General features: G+C 40.9%; 1 protein-coding gene across 1 annotated transcript; it reads right to left on the bottom strand.

Moving 5' to 3' along the window:
• Window positions 1-241: 241 nt before the first annotated feature.
• Window positions 242-22746, bottom strand: Slc30a4 (solute carrier family 30 member 4). Its single transcript, XM_028878740.2, has 7 exons — window positions 21991-22746; window positions 14613-14759; window positions 8349-8502; window positions 6828-7032; window positions 6091-6196; window positions 5125-5259; window positions 242-4463 (listed from the first exon to the last, which is right to left on the bottom strand). Exons 1-7 carry the CDS (start codon window positions 22379-22381, stop codon window positions 4309-4311), a joined length of 1293 nt encoding a protein of 430 aa, XP_028734573.1. The 5' UTR covers window positions 22382-22746; the 3' UTR covers window positions 242-4308.
• Window positions 22747-26345: the final 3599 nt, after the last annotated feature.

Genomic DNA, 26345 nt, shown 5'->3' on the forward strand with positions numbered 1-26345 from the left:
TCTCTTCAGTCTGATTTTCATGCTAGCGTCTGTCCCTTTTGCAGGTTTCTGTTAATGGAGGAACATTACAAGTGATTGACACCAAAAGAAAAAGGTTCTTTTAATATCTCATCCTGTTTAGGCAATTTTTAAAAGAGAGTTTATTTCTTAAACACTTAAGAGGGCATTGCAGTTTGAGACTACAAAGTTAGACAGTTATGTTTTAAGGTCTTCCACTATTAATCAATGAAAGTAGCAAAAATTTAGGACACTGTACATTTTGTTTTTAATAAACCACAAGGCAAAAACAACACTTTATTTAATAATCATATAGGAAATTTCATTTGAAAATGGCAAATACAGTACATATACAAAGAATCTGATCTTCATTACACAGTAAACCCCAGCTTCAAAAATCTTTCTAAAATCAGTCATATGCAAAATACTTGGTTTTTGGAGGAGGGTTAAGTAAAGTATATACAATTTCTTAAACCGTGATATGGCTTATTTAATCACATATTTATTTAGAGAGGCAGATACTTTCCAAATACAAGGTATCTTCCAGGTAGAAAAGGGACATACTGGCACATTTCAACGTTGTGCTGCATTTATTTCAGGATATTCTTAATGGCACTATTTAAATTGACACTGTCATGGATTTAGCTGTCAAAGTCTCTAAAAACATTTGCCAATCTTAACAAAAATCAGAAAATGACTGTTGGTTCCCAACAAACCTTTTGTAACCAAGAACTCAATGACTGGCTTGCCTAAATGGAGACACATACTGAGGATTTCCCATAATTTCTTCTTTCCAGTTTGCATGCTCCCACTAACATCACAAACAACATATCTAACTGTAAAATAAAATCTGAAACCCTGGCCTGCAGGATCCATCAGACAGCCCTAGAGTTGGAGTTACAATCTGCAAATGATGCTGTGGCTACAGAGATGTTAGGCCAACCACTCGGAAGTCAGACTTGCTTCCCCTCAGCACAGTATCTAGTGAGATGCTACTGTTCATTTATAACTAAGCATGGTCCAAAGATGAACTGAACTGAATGAACTGATCTTGTATGTAGGGATACATTCTGTAACTACATACAAGGTAGTCAACAGCAAAAAATGCCTATGACTGTACTTCAAATGGGTTCAGATTCTGTAAGAACATCTTATGATGATGAACCAATGATCCTAAATACATAAAGCCAAATGTAGCTGAAGTATGTACTTTAGGATCAAAATCTCCAACAGGGCTGACTGGTATCTCGAGAAACTCAAAGCCCTTCACAGTGGCCGCTCATTCTAATTCTGTCAATATGCTCTACTAAGTTCAGTGTGCAGAAACCTGGGCAGGGGATGATCCACTGTTTTAAAAACCTTTTTCACCTGGAAAGATATTTCTAAGTATTGCCTGAAAGTTCTCTCTGAAAAATGAGAGAGAAGCTGTGTATCTATCTGATCTTGACTGTTTCCACTCTGGGAAGGATTGGCTAAAGACAAAGCCTGACAGGTGGGCCACCTAGGCTTAAACAGGACACTGCGAGTTGTATAATCAGGAAACATTTCAGAGAGAAGAAATAAAACCCCTACCCCAAACTGAAAAGGAACACAATAAACTAAGAAATCCAGTGATCTGGCAAACAATGCTGATGGGAGCTGTGAAAATTTCTGATCACATCAAAACCTGTAACACAGCTGTATGTAAGAATTACAACAGCTTCGGGTTCTGACTATCAAGTACGTTTCATTCACTGCATTCTTGTTACGCTTGTTAAGGTAGCAAGGTCAGTAGTCAGATAAAGTCTTCCTAAAACTAGAGACTGCAGTGGGCCAGAGTTGTGAAACACAGGTTAATTCCTGCAGTAACTGGTTATCTGCAGATATCCGTGAGAATGGACTGCAGTGGAGGATTGCCAAGTTTTTATGTTGTGATGGTTCCCAGTGCAAAATTAGCGCTGCAGCTCTCCGATCCAGACCCTGCTTTTCACAGTGCAGAGAGCTCGGCCAGCTCAGCTAAGACGGTGTGCCACTGTACGCTGGGCTCAGCGGGTGAAGGACAGAGCAAACCCCACAGCTGTGTCGTCGCTGGGGCAACTGCTGAGTTAATGCCCTCCTCTGCAGGCGCTGACAAGTTAAAAAGTAAAATCTATCAGTTCTCTGTCTGGTGGGTCCAGTCAAGGACAAAGTCTAGTGCAAAGTAAAGCACAGAAACTGCAGGTACACCCCACTTTAAGTTAAGATTTGCAAAAGTTTTCAGTGTTTCTGTATTTTATAAAACCCTTTTCAATATTCAAATTGCTTTTTAGGCTGTTTTATCAAATAACTTAAAGAATGAGTCAATAAGAAAATCTAGATTATGGACTACAGAGTTCGTTCCAGGAAAGGCGCAAAGCTACACAGAGAAACCCTGTCTTGAAAAACCAAAAGAAAAAAGAAAAAAAAAAAAAGAAAATCTAGATATGCCCACATTGTGATAAAGGATGCTTACAAGAAATAAACTCAACTGACATGGGAAAATGTTAAGTATAAAATGTACATTTTCCCTTTCTTTCCTAGATACCTAAAGGCCACAAATGCCCAGGCAGCCACTTAAATGCCTGTCACTTACTCATATGGTTATCGTTGTTGTATTTAGTTTATATTCTAAAAATTTTGAAATTCAAACATTTATAATTTTAAGTGGACTCACAATAATAAGTCAACAAAGTAAATTTAATTCTTTTTTTCCAAAGCAAACTTGGAATTCAACAAATACTGCTGGGTTTTATTAGGTAACATCAGCTGTTTTTTTTGATTACCCAACAACCTTATGGGTAAATCCAGATTTCCTTATTTTAGCTTTATACATAGGGAAAGTCTGTAGTAAGAGGATAACACCTATTCCCTCTCTTCATTTACACATCATTTGGGTTTCTAGGATTTCAATTCACAACATGTTGGGACACTGTTACTCCACTCTGATTCTCTGAGGAGCCAAGAGCCATATAAAGGGTCTACGCTGAAAAGAGATTATCTCAAAAAAACTGTTGGAAATGAAATATAAATATTCATGACTGTCTCTTCTGCCAATTATGTTCCCTTAAGCTTGGAAATATTTATGCTGCTCCCCTAGACATAGCTTGAACGTCCATCCTTACTTCGGTTCTTTTGTGCACATACATGGTTAAAAAACCAAAACCCTTTATCCGTTGTTTTCTCAAAGCACTTTCTCCGCCAACTCCTCTCTATCTTTCTGCTATAGCATTATTGCAAAACTTCAAGACTGTACTTTGGGGGTTTCTGTAATGCATGGAGAACCCTCAACCCATATCATAAACAGGATTTCTCTCTGGAGTAGCAGGGTACTCTGTATGGCAGGCATTAATAAACTCAGGTACTCTCTAGGCCACTGAAAGATGCATAGGGATCATGGTGTACACATGAGAACAGGGCACCAAGCAAATGATGACTAACAACTGTTGGCACTTCTTCAAAGGACGTGGAGAACTGTTGAAGCTTTGTTGTCTCCTACTGTCCTTAGACAACTCTACAGAAAGCACAGAAGTGATCTTCAGGGAGGACGGAAATCCAAACCTCACACCCCACTGCTTGCTCCTCTGTTTTAGATCACCACATGGCAAAGTAACTGAGGTTAAATCTAATCTCTGCCATTTAGAGTTATAGTAAAAATTTCCTAAATAATTTAATGACAGTGACCACATTATTTCTGATGAGATTACAAATAATCAAAACATTGAGATTCAAAACCCAGTAACATCTGGAAAATTTGCTTATAAAGTATGACTCTAGTAATAATATTAAGAGTTATCTGTGAAATAAAACAGTTCTGAAATACTTAGGAATGCATGCTTATTCCATTTTCTGGATATTATTACTTTCTGAAATCTGTTGAGGGCTGATTTTTATAAAAAGAGAACACAATTCCAGAAACTAGATGCCAAGATTACACAGAGACATAAAATCCCAAATGATTCAACACTGAGTTTGCTAGCACTGACTTCATATAAAAGGCCTGTAAAAAGTAGTTTTAGATGCAAATACTGAATTCCGAGTCTTCCTGTACGTCTTGTGTATTCTGTCAAATTAGTGAAGTATGGTCTTGGATTGTCTTCTATGAGGTATCTGCAGAGTTACAGCTCACTCTGTAAACAGTACTTTGGAAACTTCATCTGAAAATCATGCAATTATCAGTCAGACCCGAGTGACTGTTTTTGAGAGACTGGTACTTGACATGGACACAGCTGTCAGGGACTCCATTAGGTTTGCATTTATTGCTCTCAAGTCTGTGACTTCAGGATAAATAAGGCTGTCGACCCCAACTACACAGACTCAGGTACTGGAACTCTGACAATTTGCACAAGTTCTGTTCACTTCTTGTCTGTAACTCTGGAGCTGAATAGTGCATTTATACATGCCAAATGTGTTCAGTAATAAATGCTTAGCTTTGGACTGTACTTCTTCCCATTTAGATGAACTTCCAGGAACTGCAATACCAAGGAAATACCACATTATCTATTGTACACTACTACACATTAGTAAACGAGATACAGAAAGAACCAACAGTACACTGCGATCACATGCTCATCAGTCTGACCCCCCCTCGCTAAGCCCTTCTTCTGTAGAAGGCAGTTCTTAAGCCCAGAATGGCTTCTCAGGACCTCAGTCTTTCCACACTCAGTAGAGAGAATGCTGGATACAAGCCTCTTGTTTAAGGACCTTAGGCTCCTTAAGAAAGAATCAAATGCATATATTATTTTGATTTTAAAAAGCCATCCATCTCTGAAATGATTTAAATAAGAGTCTTGTTTTTATTATCTAATAGACAGCACAGCAGAAGTATGTAATGTTTTTAAAATGCAGGTAGATATCAATTTGTAATATTTCCTCTCAAAGAAGTACAAAAAATTAAATGTTATTATTTGTTTATTTGGCGTTCTGGGAATTGAACATGGGGCCTCATGCACGGTAGGGCAAATGCTCTACAATGAGCTACTGTCCTGGCCCTGTTATCCTCTGGACCTGCAATTTATCTTTGAAGAGCCTCATCCCCCCTTAAGTCTTTTTGTCAGAGAAGTCTTCATACATATGGTAAACTCAGATGTTGGCTCCAAAAACAGACCCCTGTGAACCCCATCAGCAACATACTTAGCTGCATGTGAACTATGGCAGTGGATTTTCCCGAAGTGAGAGACCAGATATTCAAATCTTCCACAGAATATACATCTTCTATTTTCATCAATGACTCTTTGATATAATCTACATTCAAATGGCTTGGTACACCTATTAGTTTGGAACACAAAATTTGTAAGTTTACTTTGGTAGGAAAAGTTTTATATTACATTTAAAGAAAACAAATGGTTTTTGCCAAATTCAGTTTCTATGAATTGGTCAAGCTATGTTTGTACTTTGATATAATTATAGCCATTCTATAAAAACATAGGAAATATACATGAGATGAATACATACTTTTACTCCTCACTAAATGGAGTGGCAGTAAAGTTGGAACATTGGCTTAATCTTAATAGGTTAGGATATAAAAATTTTTTACATGGTTTCACTATGTAGACCTGGCTGGCCTAGACTTCCCCCTGTGTAGATCAGGTTGACCTTGAACTCACAGAGATCCACTTTCCTCTGGGTTGTGAGTGCTGGGATTACAGGCATGTACCACTATGCCCAGCTTAGAAACATTTGATAATGACAAGTTATTGCTGAGAACTTTTGTCTTCATGCCTAGACATGCTTTCAGTAAGACAAGGATGTCCAAAATACGACAAAGTCACAAATTAAATGAGATGAAGGAATTCAATAAACCACAACTGCATTAAGAATCAAAAGGTCCACTCTTATCCTAACTACAGTTTATGAGTGACATGACACTGACCATCAAATATTTTCTTTTTTGTAAATGTCAATTCACTCAACTGTCTGCTTACCTACTGTAAGGGTCAAGTGCATGACCCACAGATGGTACTGCTTTTTGTTTGCTATGTACAAGAGAGTATCAGGAAAAGGAAAGACATGGCTCCTGTCCAGAGCAATCCTGTGACTTATCTCCACTAGGGAGGGCTAAATCCACAGTGGGGTGTTTACCTTCCAGTGAATGCTTACCTTCCAGGATTATCACTACTGTGTCCCATATGATGCGAAATGTTGTGAAAGCCACAAGTAATGAAAATACATATGTACAGATGGGGTCAGCAATCTTGTATTCTGGCTAAAAGGCAAGCAGATGAAAGTTGTGTGACTAAACAGAGAGTGACATTAAAACATACTATAAAGCAAGCAAGGTGCACGTGCCTGCTCTTTATCTTTCTTTAACAGGATTGGAAACCACTTTTAAAACTCAGATACTATAATGAGAAACATCATCTCTCTTAAGATTGTTCAAATGACTTCCTCGTGCGTCTTTTCTGGAAGTGTGATCATTATGTCTATTCTCCTCTGTGCCTTCTCTGAATCCTTTACTCAGAAGCATAAGACACTGAAGCTGGAAAGAACTGTACCAGCAATCTGGATTAAAATACTCACGAAGAGGACTGAATTAAAATTTAGAGTTGCTGCAAAGGTGAGAACCGCAGCACACAGCCTATCATCCAGTGGTTCTGAGACAAGGCTTAACACTGAGTTTTACAGTGAAGGTGCTACCAAAGCCAGCTGCAGAGAAACCAGCTGGTAAGGTGACAACACTGTGCTTACTGATAATAAGTAACTATACCGATGGCCAATTAATCTTACATCAGTGAAAAATGAATAGAAAGGCATTAGTGTCCAGTACATTGATAAAAGACAACCAGCTTTTTAAATAAGCATTTAATACTTTTGAAGTAGGAAGTGCATCATTTTACCTTGAATCGTATGATGTATGCAGCTATAAGCACACCAACACTCTGGACCAAATCCCCCAGGGCATGTACAAATGCAGCTCTCACTGCCAGGCTGTCCTGCCCATGGCTGTGTCCACTAGACACCATGCTTGGAGAATTTGAAGCCAGGGAGTGGGAATGGGAGTGGGAATGGTGGTGGCCGGACTGGTTCAACAGAAACCCCATTCTGTTCAAAATGAAAGAAGACACATTATTTCTCTAAACTATTGCTAAAACACTTATTACTACCCAGACAGTAATGGAGCAATGCAGAACAGTCATTTAATAAGAATGAAAGCAACTGTTACACAGCAAATAATTGTTTTAGGTTCAGGAAGCTTATGATCTGGATGGGACATCAGAAGCATAGGCAAACACTCATCGACACACAGCCAGTTAATGCGAAATGCCTTGGAAATGTATACAGATTTGTAGGAGCATGAAGACGAGAGGCGGGGTGGTGGCGTAGGTGGGTGGGGTGGGCACGAAAGAGCTCTCTCAGACTCCATGGGAGGAGCAGAGACTTACACAAGTCAAGAGCAGATGGTGGATGCGTATTCTAGGAAGAACAGCAGGCAGAGGCTTAAAATGAAATGTGCTCAGTGCACTTGAAGAAGGATGACATTGTGGCCAAAATAAGGATAGTAAGAAGTGCTAAGAGGCAAAGAGGAGGGCTACACAGGGTTTTATTTGAAAGGTGATTTTTATTCGAACTTCAATAGAAGCCATTGGCCACTAGACCAGATCTGGTTATTTTTTTTAAGGTGAAGTTTTAATACAGGCATATATATTTATTCACACAGTGAATCTGGCTGTTTTTGTTAACATCAGGGTTCCATCACTTCAAATGAAAACGCTCAGACACTCACTCACTAGCCTTTTAGTTGTTTTAGAAGTGCAGGAATCAAGCCAAGGCCTCAAGCATGCTAGGGAATGCTCTATCACTAAGCTTTACCCATAAGCCTCATCTATTCTTTAAAGAAAGTCTGCTTAGTTCTGCACTAAATGGTTAGGTTGATAACATATTTCAGTAGATTTGAGGAGGAGAAAATAATTTTAAAAACTGGCTAAGAGACTGGTGATATAGCTCAGCAGGTAAAGGTGCTTGCCGCTAAGTCTGACAGCCTGAGTTTGATTCCTGGAACCCACAGAATCAAAAGAGAGAAATGACTTCTGTAAGGTGTCCTCTGACCTCCATGTGTGCACAATAGCATGTGCATGCCCACACGCACACGCACACACACAAATAAAATAAATGTAAAAAAACCTTAAAGTACAATTAATGTAAAATTATTAAATATTAAACAACATACTTGGTTCTACTTAAATTCCTTAGTGTTCAACATGTGGGTAAGTTAATGAGTTTATAATGCTCCATTTTATTATACTTTTAAGTAAAATTTATGTGTTGTATTTTTAAATATGAAAATATTTAATGGTCTGAATATATACATGTGCAATAGTCTTTTAGCTTATAGTATGTGAAAAAAAAGTTGTGCTTACATTACATTAACTGCAACTCCAACAGCTGCGGTGATGAGCATGATATCACCATTTATTTCATAGTTCATATGGATTGTTCTCTGCACAGCTTCATATAAGAGGAATCCCATCAGTACATACACCAACATCACACTGATCATTGCTGACAAAACCTCTAGAGGGAAGATGGAGAATACACGAATCTTCAGCACAGCCATTATACTTCAGACCAACTAAACACTGTTCACATTTTACTCACATTTTCTTTCCTCGAAGGAGGTAAAAGCACTATGTTATTTTTGTCATACAACATTTTTTATGTATTTCACAGCTTGAATTATCTAGGCCCTTAACTAATTCGTCCCCATCCTCTATTCATACCTCCAATTAAGTATATTTATAGGCTATTCACAAGGTAAAACCAATAAAGAAGAAAATGGAAACGTGACCACAGACTGCTTTTCTAACAAAACAAGTACACTTAAAAGCGTAACAACAGGCATGTGGTGTAGTTCGCATGCAGAAAGCCCTGGGTTGATCTCGAGATTAATTCAGGTCTGGTGGTGCATCTGTAATCCCATCACTCATGAGGTAAGGTCAAATGGATTGGAAATTCAAAGTCATCTTCCTCAGCTTCATATTGAGTTTGAGGCCAGACTGGGATATAGGAGAGCTGGTCTTAACAGGACAACAAAATAAATAACCTATAAGAAAAATAACTTCTAAAAAGAGGTAAGGAAAGAAAGAGTAATTTGTCATAGAAAGAAATGGACAAATTTTCAATAACAAATGTAATAAAGAAAATTGTATTTTAATGGGTGTTTTGCCTGCATGGATGTCTGTGTACCATGTGCATGCTTGGTGTCCGCAGGGGACAGAAGAGGATATGGGATCCTGTGATTGGAGTTACAGACAGCTGTGAGCTGCCATGTGGGTGCCTGGGTTCTCTGGAAGAGCAGTCAGTGCTCTTAACCTCTAGCCCCTCAAAATTTTTATATCCTTGTTAAGTGGCAAAAAAATTTAAGACTGATGATTTCTAAAGTTAGCAGGGATACTAACAGAAATAGTAAATGGTTTAATTTGTTTTTGAAAGCCAGTTAGTAAAACTAATCAAAATTTAAAATGCATATATTTCTTAATCTAGCAATTTTACTAGTAGAAAAGAACATGTGTACAAAGACATATAGAGGGCTTTGTACTGTAACACATATCTGAAGACATGTTAAATGTACATCCAACAGGAACTTAAAGGGTTAAGCATTATATACACAGTAAGGATACCAGACACCTACTTATACTACTTAGAAGGTTAAGTATTTATACATATACAGTGGAGATACCAGACACCCTCTTATCTACTTTAAAAGAAAAGAGGATAACAAGAAAATAAAAAATCAGGCAATTAATGATTACAAGACAGGAAGAGAAGAAAGCATGTATCTGGGAAGTGGAATGAACCAGGGGCTGAAGGAATTTTTTCATTTTATTTTTTTTTGGTAATGTTTGAAATTTAAATTTTTTTTTACCACAAATATTAAAATTATACTAAAGAAAACCTGATGATTTATAATTAAGAAGCATAAGACACAGATTATACTAAATGGCTTAAAATGCTAACCAAGTAATATTGATTATTCTGATTAAACAAAAGAGCTATTTTACTATGGATAAATAAAGGTTTGGAGAAATGCCAGGAATAGTGACAATTACTGCTTAAAAATATCTTTTTACTTAAGGTGACAGGATGCAAACTGTAGTGGTTTGAAAGAAAATGGCCCCACAGGGAGTGGTAATATTAGGGGGTGTGGCTTTGTTGGAGTGGGTGTGGCTTTGTTGGAGGAAATGTGTCACTGTGGAGGCAGGCTTGAGGTCTCAAATATGCTCAATCCACACCCAGTGTCTCAGACTACTTCCTGTTGCCTGCAAGTCAAGATATAGGACACTCAGCTACTTTTCCAGCACCATGTCTGCCTGCATGTAACCATGTTGTATCATGATGATAATGGACTAAACCTCTGAAAATGTAAGCCACCCCAATTAAATGATTTTCTAAGAGTTTCCATGGTCATGGTGTCTCTTCACAGCAATAGAAACCCTAACTAAGACACAAAAAATGACAGGTTAAGTTTGTCTCCCAGAGAAAAGGAAGAGTTCAATCATCCATGCGATGATGACACTATGGTCCATTCCAGATGTCTCATTCTTGTTTTGGGTTGGTCTCTGGTCACACAGCTTACAATAAGCTTATCATTCCCTACATCACATCTATAGTGCCAGCTATGGTCAGGTTGACTTATGGTTATCCAATGTTGACCATTTCATTCATGTCTTCCTTATGCCTCAATTTAAACTCCCATTTCTAGCAAGTTCTAGAACTCAATTCTTTTCCTGTAAGAGTTCATGTGACATGATTAATTATTTGCAATAAGATGTGAATAATAAAAGGCATGAATTTTGTCGAGGGTAGGGGGGAGCTGTTAAGAATGAATCACAACTAGGTAGAAGGGCTTTTTTTTTTTTTTTGGATGCTTTCATGAAGGAAATTTTTAATGAATGCTTTCTGATCCTCTAGCATCAGGGGATAAAGCAACAAACTATACAGAATTAGTTACAGATTAAACCTTATCTAACTGGGGAGATGGCTCAGCATGTAAGAGCACTTGCTCAGCAAACTTGGGGACCTACGTTCAAATCCCCAGAACCTGAGGAAAAAAACCAAACATGGTATTGAGTATACTTGTAGGCTCATCGCTGCAGGGGCAGGCTGGAAGATCACCAGCAATTCCTGGTGATCAATCTAGCTCTAGGTTCAGTGAAGACACTTAACTCAAGGGAGCAGGTGGAGAGTGACAGAGCAGGACATCTTTGTCCTCTGTGCGCACTCATGGGTGAATGCAATCCCCTACACATGTGCACGTCAAGCACATATACTATACTACACACATACACACACACACACACACACACACACACACACACACACACAAAGCTCTTTATCATAAGAGTTGTGCATGTGTAAGAGAAAGTGTACACATAGTGTTCAGTAATATCCATGGCCTCAGGTGTTCACTTGGAGTCTTGGAGTATACTCCTTGCATATGAAGGGAAGCCATTATGCATATACTATCTTCATAACACTGTCTACATAACTATATAGCATATATCTGTAGCCAAATGCTGCCCAAGACACAACTAGCTGGCTCTGACCATGATCTCTGCTCAGCAAACATTTTGAACAATTCCTGTCCTATCATCATTGACACTGGCTGAGAAGTTAAGCCACACACACATCACATCACACACTGCTCCCTACCCAACACACAAACAGCTCTGCTTACTACAGTCTTTCTACCAGTGGAATCCCTGAAGATCTGGAAGAAATGCCATATAAACAAAGACAATTACTAAGGTAATTCACAGAGAGGCAGAAAGGAAGCATGGAGATGGGGGCAGCTGTCTTCAGAATGGCCCCCTTGTAAGAGAATCTTTTTCCTCCTGAGGATTTGAGATTTCTTTCAGCGTGGTTTCATTAAATCCTGAGTTTTATTAGTTCTCAGAGCAAAGAGACATGCCCACATCAAATAAATCCAGACATTTAAAAACAACACACAAGGCTTCGGTCCTCCTCCCTCCCTCTCCCCACATAAACCTGCTGCTGTAGCTCACTGTAAATAAAGAAAACCCAGAATGATTTCACAGCACCCACAGCCTTACACAAAGGAAAAGAAAAACTGCAGCGATTTAAGAGACTGGTGACAGCTCTAGGAGAAGAGGGTGACAAGCTCTCCTGCTCATTCCCACGGGCCCTCGGCATTTCTTTTCTGCTAAGAAGCACACATTCTGTCTTATCTCACAATGTGGATTCTTAACAAATTATGATAAAAAATTAGCAAACATTTTCAAGACTGAATATTCTAAGGAGTTATACTGGCTTTTCTGCACACATGCATACGTGCTACACAGAAGCCTTGAATTCATTTTAATTGTTTTTCAGAGAAGAAATGAAGCTGATTAAATGAAGAATGATGATTCCTTTAAGTGTTGGATACTGTCCTGAGTGCTTTTCAAAGAGTAATGCACTTACTGCCCTTAATAACTCTATGTGGAAGGCACTATTATTAACATCCTTTACAAACAGAAAATGGAGGCACAAAGATGTTACAGAACTTGCTAAGGTCAGATTGGTAGGAAGTGAGACAGCCAGGATTTGAACCAAGCTATTGGTTTCTTTGCTGCCTCTCATGGGTGTTTGAAAACACCAATTAAAAGGCTATAATCAGCTGGGCAGTGGTGGTGCATGCCTTTAATCCAGCACTCAGGAGGCAGAGGCAGGTGGATCTCTGAGTTCCAAGACATCCAGGACTACACAGAGAAACCCTGTCTGGAACCCCCGCCCCCCAAAAAGGCTATATTCAACAGAGCATAACTGTGTGTGTCTGTACGTGGGCATACACACATGAGAGCAGAGGACCGCTAGACCAAAGGCAGCTGACCACTGGGGCTGAAGTTATAGGCAGCAGTCAGCTGGGAACCGAGTCTTCTTCAAGAGCAGCACATGCAGGGCTGGGGCAACAGCACAACATTAAGAGCACTGGCTGCTCTTCCAGGGGACTGGGTTCAATTCCCAGCACCCACATCGTGGCCCACAACAGGCTGTAGATCCAGTTCTAGGGGATCTGATGCCCTCTCTGGCCACTCTGAGTACCAAGCATGCAAGTAGTGCACAGGCATACATGCAGGTAAAACACCCATACATATAAAATAAAGATAAGTAAGTCTAAAGATCAAAGTATATCTTTATTTAAAAAAAAAACCAAAATTTAAAGAGCAGTGTGTGCTCTTAACAGAGACATCTCTCCAGCTCCAGAAAATGTGATCTCTAAGAGTGGAGAACATCTACACAGCAGAACTAAAATGACAACTGCAATTAAACTGCTGTGGACTATTAGTTAAAGCTGTGTTACATCTGCTTATGCTGTGGAACACTTGTTTAACGATGCAAAGAGGTGTTGCATTCTTTTAACTCTGTGAAGCTGTGTTACTGTGCCTGTCTGAAACACCTGACTGGTCTAATACAGAGCTGAAGGGCCAATAGCTAGGCAGGAGAGGGATAGGCGGGGCTGGCGGGCAGAGAGAATAAACAGGAGGAGAAAAAGAGAAGAGGGAGGAGTGAGAAAGGGAGAAGGAAAGGATGCTAGGGGCCAGCCACCCAGCCAGACACAGAATAAGAAGGAAAGAAAAGATATACAGAAATAGAGAAAGGTAAAAGCCCAGAGTTTAGGTAGATGGGAAAGTTTAAGTTAAGGAAAGCTGGCTAGAAACAAGCCAAGCTAATGCCAGGCATTCATAAGAAAAAAATAAGTCTCAGTGTGATTATTTGGGAGCTGGGTGGCAGGCCCCCTAAAGAGTAAAGAGTTTTTTAAAAAAACAACTACATTAAACCATGTTGATATTTACTACTGTCAGATGTTTGATTTGGTTCATTAATACAGTGCTAATTTCTAATAACTTCAGTCCTATTTTCTGATTCCTTATGTAGAATCTCAATGCAATAGCCAGTGTTTAGCTTTTATTCAAAAAGCCAAAGAACATCATTTTTATCTCAATTCCTTAATTTTTATTTTTATCTCAATTCTTTAATGTGCATTATCAAGTGCTGAGCTTTTCAAACCAGAAAATTCTTAATTTGGGGGTTCTGTGCAAATATCTATTGATATGGCCCTTCATATAACAGTTCACATAGTTATTTTATGTATTTTCAGAATAAGAAACAAGTTTAAAATCACATCAACAGTAAGAACCAGAGCTATGTAGGTAATGATATAGATTTAAACCCTTCTGAATTAAATATTATGAATGTATTTGCAGAATTACATCGATATAACGCAAGGTCAGTCACATACCATATTTTGTACATATGATGAAAATGCTTAAAATATGGCTTCAGTTGAAATTCTTAGAATACGAAGAAGCAGCAAATGCTTATTAGAGTTACCCAGATGGGTTTGCTAGGTTCAATAAACTGGAAATAAGCCTCCTTACAGTGGCATTTTCAGAAACAGGAAGACATGAGTAACTGTAACCACATAATTCTGGTACTATTTAGGGAGGCCTGAGTGGGATGTTCCATGGAAGACAGTTTTGTGGATAAGTATCATTATTTATTTTCATTTGCTTTGTTCAAATCCACTATTATCACCTTAAAGATTGCAGTTAATTAAGGTCATAGTTCATTGTAGTTTTACATTAAAATATTATAAGCCAAATGAAACTTATATTACCTACCTAGGCGATGAAATCCAAAGGTGAATCTTCTGGTTGGTGACTTTGAGGACAGCCACAAAGCAAGCAAAGTGAGTATGATGGCACTGAGGTCAGTTAGCATATGGAGTGCATCTGTCATAATTGCTAAGCTATTTGCAATGTATCCACCTGGAAAAAGGGAAGGAAGATTAACATGTCAACAATCAAACCTGAAATGTACAACATCCTACAAAACCTAACTGTGAGCTTAATTTCTATCCTGATATAGCTAAATCAAAGTATTCTAAAATTTCATGCAAAATAGTATACATGTCATGTCATAACCTTCAATTTATATGGGATGGTTCCAGAAACCCTTTGATACCCTTTGGGTATAAAAATCTGCATGTATTCAAGTATCTTATACAAAATGGTGTATTTGCATACAGCCTTACATATAAACCTATACATAGTTTATCTTATTTCTAGGTTACCAATACCATCTGATACAATGTAATCATTATACTGTACTATTTAGGGAATACTATAAGAAGACAAGTTATATATACTATACTATAAGACGACATATTCTATACAGACATTATTTTTTCAAATATTTTCCATGCATAAGTAGCTGAAACTATGGTTATGGCAACTGTGGATATGCAACTTGTGGGTATGGAGGCCCCACTGCACAAATTTCTGGCAAAGAAAAAAAAAACCATTTTTTTTTTTTTGGTTTTTTGAGACAGTGTTTCTCTGTGTAGCTTTGCGCCTTTCCTGGATCTCACTCTGTAGACCGGGCTGGCCTCGAACTCACAGAGATCCATCTGGCTCTGCCTCCCGAGTGCTGGGATTAAAGGCGTGTGCCACCACCGCCCGGCAAAAAAACCCATTTTTATCAACAGGGTCTCCAAAGTGTTAATTACTTCATACGGTTAACCATTAAATTGGCAGTAAAAACAAAAGAGGGTTGGAAATTTTTGCTCAACTTACTAATTCTATGAATACAGTGAGTTAATAACTACATTATCTGAATACCACAACAAAGCAGGAAAACATGTTTTCTTTTATTCAGACATGGAATGACATTGAAGAAATCAATAAAGTGCATACTAGCTCAATCCAAAGGGTAAAACTAACTTAGCTTTTAATTCTGAATACAGATAACAATCTCTGAAGAGAGGAACAAAAAGTGATATTTAGAAAATATTTTATAATCGATGGCACAGGAGTAGTAGTAGTAGTAGTAGTGTAGTAGTAGTGTGTGTGTGTGTGTGTGTTAGAGCTTGGATGTCTCCACCACAACTCATTCTGATGTTTCATCTTCACGAGGTATTAAGAGGTTGGAAATTTAAACTGATCATTGGGAGGTAATGTTAAATGAGACCCTAAGTGGAAGGCCTCAATTTAACAGGACTGTGGCTTTATAGGAAGAAGAGATCTAAAAAGGGGACATCTTCCTTATTATGTGACCCCCCTCAATACTGCTTTGAGACTATGAAAAGGACCTTAACAAATGTGGCCTCTAGATCTTGAATTTCCTAGTCTTCAGAAACACAGGCTGAATAAACTTTTCTGCTTTATAAATTACTTAGTCTGCGGTATTCAGTTATGGCAACATAAGACAATATAATTAGGGTTTAAAATATGTAATTTCAGGCATCCACTAGGAATTTTGGAATATATCCCCATGGATAAGTGGAGGACAACAACACAAGTGTATGTATGTATATTAACACACATACTTTTTCATTTCTCTCCTATTATTAATTTTATTCTATTCTGGAAAAGTATAATAATGACTATTTTCTTTTCTTTTTTGGAGCTACAGTCTCCAGATGTAGCCCTGGCTGGCCTAGAACTCACTATGTAGGTCAAGGTGGCCTTGAACTCAGAGACCTGCCTGCCTCTGCCTCCCAAGCACTGATATAAGACATGCACCACCATGCCTGTCCCTCATTTTCTATGAGTTTTTGTTTGTTTTCAAGTTTCTTTTAGGCTTTTATTGTTCAACAGGCTTTTTTTTTCTTTCTTTACCCTGAATTTCTTTTGTAGAACAACCTGTTCTTTTCTAGATACATGATCTTATCTCTGAGTATACTAATTATATGATTATAACTGGTTCTTAGAACAGGTTTTTCATTAGCTTTCCTCATTTTAGCCTTCTTTGTACATATACAGAGGCACCTGGCATGGCCCAGTCTGGCCTGCTTAGGATGATCTAGTGCAATAATCTTCTATGTAGGTCCTGTGGGGGTAGCATCAGCATTCTCTTCGTTCCAACAAAAATGCAAATGCTGGCCAGGTATAGTGAAGCACACCTTTAATAGCAGCATTCAGGAGGTAGAGGCAGGTGCATCATTATGAGTGTGAAGCCAGCCTGGGCTACACAGTAGCAAGACTGTCTCAAAATACATACATGCTCTGGTCTTATCCAAAACCTCTCTTATTAGAACTTTTGAGGGTGGGGATCAGTAATTTGGGTTTTAACGAATTCTCTTCATGACTCTGATGTACAGCAAAGCTTGAGAAGCACTACTGTAGTGTAACCTGGGTTGGTCCTCAGCTGAGGTGTTGGCTTTCTTGAGTGTAGTAAGACAGTTAACTCTACCTGTTTCTTTTCCAGTTTCCAAGATTTTTGCTATTTTTCTCCTTTTTAGTTTTTCTTGTCTGTGTGGATTCATCCCTTCCCCCAGCAAGACAAATCCTTTAATTCGTTTGGAGAGATATTTTGAGACAGGGCAAAATTAAATACACCAGTTCTTTATCTAAAAGTCAGTGTGTATAAATTTATGTGTTTTTAGGTGCAATAAAAACATGTAAAACATTGCTTTTTCTGTTACCAAGTCCAAAGGCTATCTTAGTTTTCATTTAAGAAGTTCTCATTTCCTCTTTGAAATACAGTAGTTCTCTTCACCCTAACCTGAGGCATGTACTCCAAGATGGTCACTGGACACCTGGAATCTCGGCTAGTACCAAATATTGTACATGTATTTCTCATACACATACGAAACTAAGATAAAGTTTAAATTATTAGTTAGGCACAGTAAGAAACTAAGACAATAGCTAATAATAAAACAAGATAGCTGTAACAATACACCACAATAAAAGCTACATGTGGGTACATTCAGACAAAGGGATGCTTCACATCCAGGGCAGGATGGAGCAGGACTGCAAGACTCCATATTAATACCTGTAACAGTGAACAACTGAAAACATGGATTATTTAGTTCTTGAATTTTCCATTTAATAATTTTGGATATAGCTGTTGCAATCAATTAAAACTGCATAAAGTGACATCAACGGTAAGGGAGGGGACTGTAGTTTGGTTCCTTGGATTTTGGGACACCTGTTTGCCTCTGTTTGACTTTCTAAAGTTGAAGTTCCTCAAGACATAGGTTCTCAGGGAGTCCTGTCTGTTCTAGGGGCATCGTCTACTGTGCTGGGCTGTCTTCTAAAGCACAGGCTTGTATTTAACAGCCCACCAGACATTTCCACTTGTCTGCATAAGCATGCAAATAAACATGTTTCAACAGTCTCTGAGTCCATGCCCCAGCCTTGCTCTGCACCCTTTCCACTTCATACATGACGTCCCATGTATCCAACAGGTGAGTGAACAGCTCAGGATCACTCCTGACCTGTGCTCTCCCCCACCCCATGTCCAGACCAGTCCGTCTGTTCATCTTCCCTCGAGACTGCCTCTCCAGCAGGACATTTCCCTCCATCCACTCGGGTTTGTTTCTAGCCAGGAGCTCTCTAAGTCTGCTCCCACTCTTGCACTCACATTCCTTTCTTCACAGAACATCCACGGTGAACTTTTAAAAAGTTGCTCTCCTACGTAAAGCCGTTCACTGGCTTCCCATTGTACTTGAACAAAAACTGCAGTCATTCGGTGTGGTCTATCAGGACCTGTTTATCTGGTCTTCCTGTTCCTTCCTTTCTGCCCACTACACTCCAGGCACACGAGGCTTCTTTCAGTTTCTTAAAAGAACTGAAAGTTTGGGGTCCTCTGCACATGCTGTTTTCTTTGCTTGGGTGATTCTTAATATCCTTTTTGTTGTTGGTTTTAAACGCTCCTATCCACGCAAAAACTATATCCCACTGGGTAATATGTCTATTTTTTCTTTGTAGAACTTAATATTTGAATTTACAATTTAATCACTTGGCTATTCATTTAATGTTCGTCTCCTATATTAGGCCAAGAACTTACGATGATAACAACAGTTTTGCTCTCCATTAGATAGCCAGAACATGCAGGACAATGCATGCAAACTAACATGTAGGTAGGTGCTCAGAAGGATCTGCTGAATGGAAGAGAGGAAAGAACAGACCCTGTCCAATGTCTTCAGAGGCAAACTTAGATTCAAAATAAGTCTTCACTCTCAAATCTTTTAATGATTTTTTTTATTGGCTCATACTTCCTACATAAGATGATTTATTTCCAAGTTCTCTGAACACATTTTAATAACCGCTCCACTAGATCTAAGTCTAGATAACATTCTGAGCACTATGGTTCCTATCATTTCTGTATTATTAACAAAAGATTCTGTATTTAGATATTGAATCAGTATTTGAAAGGAAACACTTATTGTGGCTTTTGCAAAGTATTTACCAAGAGACTCTGGAAATGAGAAGTCAGGACAATTAAATATTAATTTTTACTTAAGTTAAATTATATCTAAATTAATTTTATGGGAGAAAATTATGATTAACATGACTAACTTCAAATACTCAATATCAGCTTCAAAATCACTAAGTCTGAACGGTATTTTAGCTGCATGAGTTTGAGAAAGTCCCTGAAACTTGGTCTGTTGAAGTCATGCGATCATGCTCTGACCACAGCTTACCATCTCTGCATTTGAGAGTTTACACATTTATAATTCTCTAATAGAAAAAATAATTCAGAGTGCTCAGCCCTAAATGGAACATCTATATCGCCTCCTCTGAGGCTCAGGGAACACGTGGAAGAGGGGGCGGAGATGAGTTTGGAGCTGGAGGATGGGGAGATGTGCCACGGAAAGCTGTCTTCTGTATATGGCACAGCTGTTGTACTCAGGGTGCCACCATGATTCCTTAACAAGAACTGCAACAAGACTGGGCCTGTGGATACTTCATCTGGGGGAGAGGAATGTACAGGGTTTCACCTCCCTGAGGGACTACTGACAGCTGCAGCCCATGCTTCAGAAGTAACTTTTCCCCAATGCTCACACAGACAGCCCCAGTTAAAGTCAGTGAGTGCATCACATATCCCCAACGGACATGAAAGTGGGAGCCTTGTTGGGAAGAAGGTTTCCAGTGGGAAAGGGGAAGGGTATGAGAGAGAATGGGTGTGTATAATGATTAAAACTCATTATCAACAGTAAAAAAAAAAAATCCAAGAATTTAAAAAATACAATTAAAAATTCAACAAAAGCTCATTTACTATGTCTAATTTTTATCATTCGCCGTTGGAGGTGTTAGGCAGTCAGCTTACATTTCAACAACAACAACAACAACAACAAAGGGCATGGAGATAGTTAAAGCGGGAAAATGACAGGTTTACTCCAGACAGTCGAAGCCAAGCCTTTCAGAGGGGTCTTTTGAAATGAGATGAGACAGGACTGACACACTAGCCGAGGGATGATCTGGGAAAAGGCAGGGATCCAAAAGGCAAGCTCAGAGGCTGCAGAGACAGCTCAGTGGTGGCTCCCAGCACCCACAGCAGGAAGTTCACAACCACCTGTAACTCAGCTCCAGGGGATGTGATGCCTCTGCCTTTACGCACCTGCACACACTCACGTGCACACACTCATCCTCCCCACGCATACACGTTAATTAAAATTAAGTAAACATTTTTGAAGAAGCTGGAAGATGGGTGATGTGCCACATCTGGCCTACTGGTGGGCCACTGATTTCGTAGAGTGATGGGCTGAGTGATAACCGAAGACATTAGAATATAGCATGTAAAATTTGTGTTTGCTCTGAACATATTTATACTCGTATCTGTGGATACGTACAGACCTAAGTTTGCATGTGCAGTATTTTTTATTAGTGTGTATTTCTTATTACAGTGAAGCCAACAACAGCTTGAAAACCATTGGGGGGAATCAACCTGTACGAAAGTCATCAGGGCAGGAGAAGGGGAGCCCCGAGAAAAGAAAGATAATCACCACAGGTGAGTTCACTCTGGGGAAGAAGGCTGTGGCATGGAGGTAGGGAAGGGACATGATTCCTCTGCACACAGCTTCCATAGCTTCCACGCAAGCATTTGAAATGTGGGTTGCCAGGTCTCATCCTGTCACAGTTCACTGTAAGAGACAACCATCCCCCTGTTACTGTCACTTCATAATCTGTCACCAAGAACTTGTTAGTCCTCTCTCTTCGCAAGTACTGCATTCGTGGATCCCATCAATCGTGGATGGAAAACATCTGGAAAAACAACAGCGCCTCAGGACTCTCCCTGCACAGACTGGTCCTCTAAACAATACGGAATAACAACTACTTACACAGCATTTAGTGTGTATCTGGTAGTCGAAGTAATTTCCAAATGACTTAGAGTACACAAGGCCGTATATGTAGGTTATATGCAAATAACTGCCTCGTTTTATGTAAGGGACCTTTACATAAGGCATCTTTGGATGAGGCATCCTGAGATTCAGGTTTGCAGAGAGGACTCCTGGAACCAATCCGCCTTGAATATGAAGCGGGGAACTATAAACTAATGTGACAGTAAAAAATAAGGTCTAAACTGAGAACCTTAGAGTGAGAAACTATTAGCTGAAATGGTTAAACGAGAAAGAAAACAAGCTCTTGCAGCTGTGGAGGCGCCCTCTGGCTCACACAGATTCTCCTTATAATAATAAACTTTAAGTTAGTTGACGGGATTAAATTTTGTAAAGCTCTTGGTTATAATGTCAAGAGGAATGGCATAAAAGGATCCAAACAAGCCAAATGTAGAGAGAAAGGAAAGTCTAGTGCCCTAGGTGGCTCTTCCATTGCCCAAGGTGGCCTCACAAGTTAACCCCTTCAGAACCTCTATGTGTGAAAACAGACTGGTGTTGAGCAACGTCCCTTGATAGTATAAAATTCTGATTCTAAGTCACGTTAGAATTAGTATAGCTGTTCCGAGATCAACCTGGTGTCTTATCAGCATCTGTAAAAAGGGAAGTTACGTGATACACAATCACGATAACACCCGAAACCCTACAGTAAATGGCACACGGAGGAATTACAAGACAGCTGTCCGTGCAAGCTGTCTGTGGACGCTCACGGAACCGCACTTTGGAACCCGGCGGCCCTTTCCATATCCCGCGAATGTCTCTCCATACCTGACACACACTTCCTGAAAACAAAGTTTCCACCTCCACTGAGGCGTAGGTAGGGTAGCTACCGGGGCCGGACCGAGCCCAGGGAAAAGCGAGGCGGCAACAGCACTCACCTACAAGCTCTCCGATCATGAAAAGCAGGTACAGGACGGCAGCAATAGTCAGCCTGGTCTTCACCTTCCTCTGCTTCAGCCGCTCGCGCCGTTTGCTGCAGTTGTCGCAGGGGTCCATCTTCAAACTCAGCTGACTGTTGGTCAAAGGTAAGTCCTGGTCCAATAGGGAGTCATCGTCGGCCTGGAGGGCCGGGTGCGCCCCGTTCACGGGCCTGTCCGGGGCTTCCGAGTCATCGTCGGCCACCACGACCCGAAGTTTATTAAAGCGCGAAAGGCCCTCGTCGCTCACCTCGTCCGAGAAGTCAAAGGCGCTGGTGTCATTTAAGAAGAGCGGCGCGTCGTCCTTTCTCAGCAGGGATTTGAGGCGCTTCCACGCGCCGGGGCCGGCCATGGCCGCGGAGGGCCGGCGGCGGCGGCGGCGGCGGCTCCGCCTTCACCGGCGCTCGGGCTCCTCAGGGCAGCAGCACCTCGCGTCCCTGCCCATCGTGAGGAGAACGAGACCCGCTACGATCGCCGCCGCGCCCCGACCGCGCGCCAGCTCCGGGGCGGCTCAGGACCGCGCGGCGCTCAGCTCCCCGCGGGCCGTCGCCGCCGCTGCCGCCGCGCATCCCCTTTCCCGGGCGGCTCGCGCTGCGGCTGCTGCTGCTGCTGCTGCGTCCCGGGGCCAGGGATCGAGGCCGAGCGCCAGCTGCTGCTGCTGCTGCTGCTGCCCGCCCCGCGCCGCTCGGAGGCCGGCCGCGGGTCTGACAGGCCCGGCCTCCTCCGGCCCCTGCGCGAGGCGGCGCGTGCGCCCCGCCAGCCCCCGAGGCGCGAGGGAGGGGTCGCCGCAGACACGCGGGCCGCGCGGCTCGGGGGCGCGCCGAGGGGGCGTGGCCGCGCGTCGCCCCCCCGCCCCGCCCCCGCTCCTCCCAGCCCGCCCTTTAGCCGCCGCAGTCCCGTGCGCCCCGAGCCCAGGGCTGTGCCGCCGCGGAAAGGTCCCTCCCCGGGGATGGGTGTCACGGCTCGGAAATTCCCTCCACTGGAGATGGGTCTTGGGAATCTCGGGTCCGATCTTGGTTATGGCTGGACCGGTGGAAAACGTCACTTTGTGCTCTCTTACTAAGCGGGGAATCTTGGTAGCGTCTCTTTTGCCAAATTGGGCAAAATTGGCTGCTTAGCGTGGTCAGATGGCTAGGAGAAGGTGATGACGGTCAGTAGTTCTATGGCTTGCCTTATGTTTACTCTTTCTCAGCACACATGTCTTCCCTCTGTGTTGTTCACTGTGCTACTACTACGCTCCTTGTGCAAAATGGCTGTGAGCTTATTTTCCCTATCTCTCATCACATTCTCAAATGTCATCAAGACACAAGATTAAAGACCCACAGTCAAAAAAAAAAAATCATCTTAAAGTGTATCCTGGCTTCTATTCCTCCCCCCACCCGCTTTGAGATCCGGGAATCGAATCCAGGGCCTCATGCACCTTAGGTAAGTGTTTTACCTACTGAGCAACACCTCCAGCCGGCCGGTGGTGTCCTGCAAGCCCCTAGTTTCCTGGTGTTTAAAAAGACTGTAGTTTTAAAACAGTTTATATTTTACCAAATTGCAAGTCACAAAAATAACAATAAAAACCACACGAAGCATTTGGTTCTGAAGACAGTTGACACCTTCGAGTCATGGGTGAGCACACTAGCTGCTTTTTTATTCCAGGGAGATCCCTCATTTCTCAGTCTCCACACATTTCCCCCAGAGCTGCAATCATGACAGCAAGTTAGGGAGCCTGAATTAGACACTCTCTGTTCCCTAAATCAGGAAGGGAAGACTACTACCTAGAATTCCATCAATCAGGACACTGGTCATAGCCAAAGGAGAGAGCTTACTGGGGATTACTTCTGCTCCAAAAACCTCAGGAGTAGGTGGTTCTGTTGTTTTTAATGTCCCGTTTTACTGCCTGCAATGTTTCAGGAGTGTCATCAGAGTCTCTTGACACAGAACCTCAAGGAAGGAGGAGTGTAGATGTTTCAAGAGTAGTTGAAATAAAAGCGTGGTTGTTTGGGAACATTTACTGCACGCTGTGTTGAGGAGGGCTGCAGTTATGACTTCTGTTTTGTTTTTGCTCTTGTCTCTCTGGATTCTGGAGAAACTGATGAGATGACACCAAAAACTGTCCGTAAATTCTGTGCTAACCCCACTCCTCAGGGGGTAGAGTTAAATCCCCTTCCTATTGCTGTGGACAGCACCTAGTAATGGCATATGACATGTAATGAATAGAATATGGCAGAAGTGACTGTGACTTACGGACTAGGTCATAAAAGGCATCACAGCTGCTTCCTCATTCTCACTCTTGGATCTCTTGCACTGTGAGGAGACAGTTACCACATCATGAGGAACTTACCCAGCACCATAAAGACCTGGGAGGGAGGGAGCTGAGCCCCATCAACTGCCATGTGAGTGAACCATTAGCGGTGGACCCTCACACCCTAGGAAATCCTTTGGATGACTTCACCCTGGACAAGAAGCTTCATGAGGCATCCTGGGCCAGCACTACCCAGGTAGGCCACTTGCAGATGATGCAGAGACTGTGTGAGATAATGGATGCCTGCTATTTTAGGATATATTTTGGGATAATTTTTTTTACAGTGATAGATAGAGAATACACTATATTACAAATTTCTCCAGAACATGGAAATACTCTTTTATTCTTTCTTTTTTTTCTTCTTATATCACATGGGGTCTTGTTTCTACACCTGCCCTGGTACTAATGGCATGACTTATTTTTCAAATGGGCCAAATAGACTTATGTCAATAGATATGGAACATAACCACATTTATAGCCTTATGTCTCTGTGTTTGGTATTTATAACAATAGACAAACTGTTGAAACATGACTCAGCAGCAAGACCTACAATTCTGCTCGCATTCTTTTATATGCTTTTTTCCAGGCTGGAGACTTTTTTTTTTTTTTTTTTTTGTAACACATAAGAAATTTAACCACCATTGAGCCTACCTTTCAGCCAGGTGACTCATAATATGTAGGTTGTTTAGGTAACTCCAGAGGCCTTGCCGAAAGAAATACAGCTGAGATAGACATAAATCCACACCAAAACCTATTTTCTAGCCTAGATGTCTCCTAGTAACAAAGCCAAACATTATAAAACAGCTAACATTTACTTACAACTGACTTGTTTATGTGCCAGGCACTACGCAGGGAGTGACTTATGTTAATTCAGTTAGCTATTAAACAGTGTGAGGAAGAAGGTAGTGATAATAACATGGCTTTCAGAGTCCAGTTGCTTATCTTTGAATCCTGGCTCCACCGTTCTCCACCTAATAGTCTCTGGCAAACTACCCTCCCTTTGCTTGCCTATCAAATGTAGATGATAACAGTGCCTACTTCATAGGGCTGTGATAAAGACTAAAAACGCATGTCAAACAAGACACACACTTTCCTGGAATGTTGTAAGTGCTCAGTCACTGACAGCTGTTATTTCTACATAGGCAAAGGTACAGTCTCAGAGTGCTAAGTGTCTTCTTGGTCAAGATCATACAGCTAGGAAAAAGAGCAGGAACTCAATTGCACATGGTTTCAGTGCTCAGACTCAATAATTTCTGTACCGCCTTCCTTGTTGTTAATTTTTTTCTGTGAACAAATGGAACCCACCTGAAGAAAAGCATTGAGGGGCTTAGAAGTGTACAGAGACCTTTATTTTATAGAATACCAAGGGCTATGAGGCCTCTGTACATCCTGGGAAAATTCCTCCTTGGAAATTAGTAGGGAAGAAGTGTTTTAAACATTGAAACAGGCGAAGAGGCCACTTAGTCAACTGAGTTCAGTACTGCACATATTAGAATGCTTTTTCTCTTTTCAGAGTGTGTGGCCTTAGGAGGTTCCCATGGGATGTGTTCTCCTTTTCAGGACATGGATACTGTTGGAAGAACAGTGATAACTATGTGATACACAGCTAGTAATATAATACAGGCTTTCTTTGGGGGTATTCTGCTAACAAAATGGACAGTTTCAATTTGAAACATCCCCCGAGGGAGGAAACAGGAAGGTCCCAAGATAGACAAGAGAATTGTCCAAATATAGGAAAGGCCCCTCCTAGGATGGAGGGGAATACAGAAGGACCCCTAGCCTAGTCAGACAAATCTACCTGTAAACCAGATCTGTAGGTAACTGAATTCATTGTTTAATACCTTTGGTTTTGTTTTCCTATAGTTTTTAAAGCAAATATTGCTAAGTATTTCTCTATTCATGCTGCAGTGGTGTTTAGGGGAATAAATGATAAGATGGGGGTCTGGAAGGCAGCGCTGGGCTGGAAGTTTGAAGATGAAGGCAGAAGAGGGAGTGCTTCATCACAGAGCTACCTGGGAACTTG

Source organism: Peromyscus leucopus, chromosome 4 (genome assembly GCF_004664715.2).
Source record: "Peromyscus leucopus breed LL Stock chromosome 4, UCI_PerLeu_2.1, whole genome shotgun sequence".
NCBI lineage: Eukaryota > Metazoa > Chordata > Mammalia > Rodentia > Cricetidae > Peromyscus > Peromyscus leucopus.

Coding starts and splice junctions, on each gene's coding strand:
- Slc30a4 (XM_028878740.2), bottom strand. CDS start 22,381: ATGGCCGGCCCCGGCGCGTGGAAGCGCCTCAAATCCCTGCTGAGAAAG. Junction 14,760..21,990: donor CATGATCGGAGAGCTTGTAG/GTGAGTGCTGTT, acceptor CCCTTTTTCCAG/GTGGATACATTGCAAATAGC. Junction 4,464..5,124: donor CATAGTTCACATGCAGCTAA/GTATGTTGCTGA, acceptor TTGGTATTGCAG/TTCCTGGAAGTTCATCTAAA.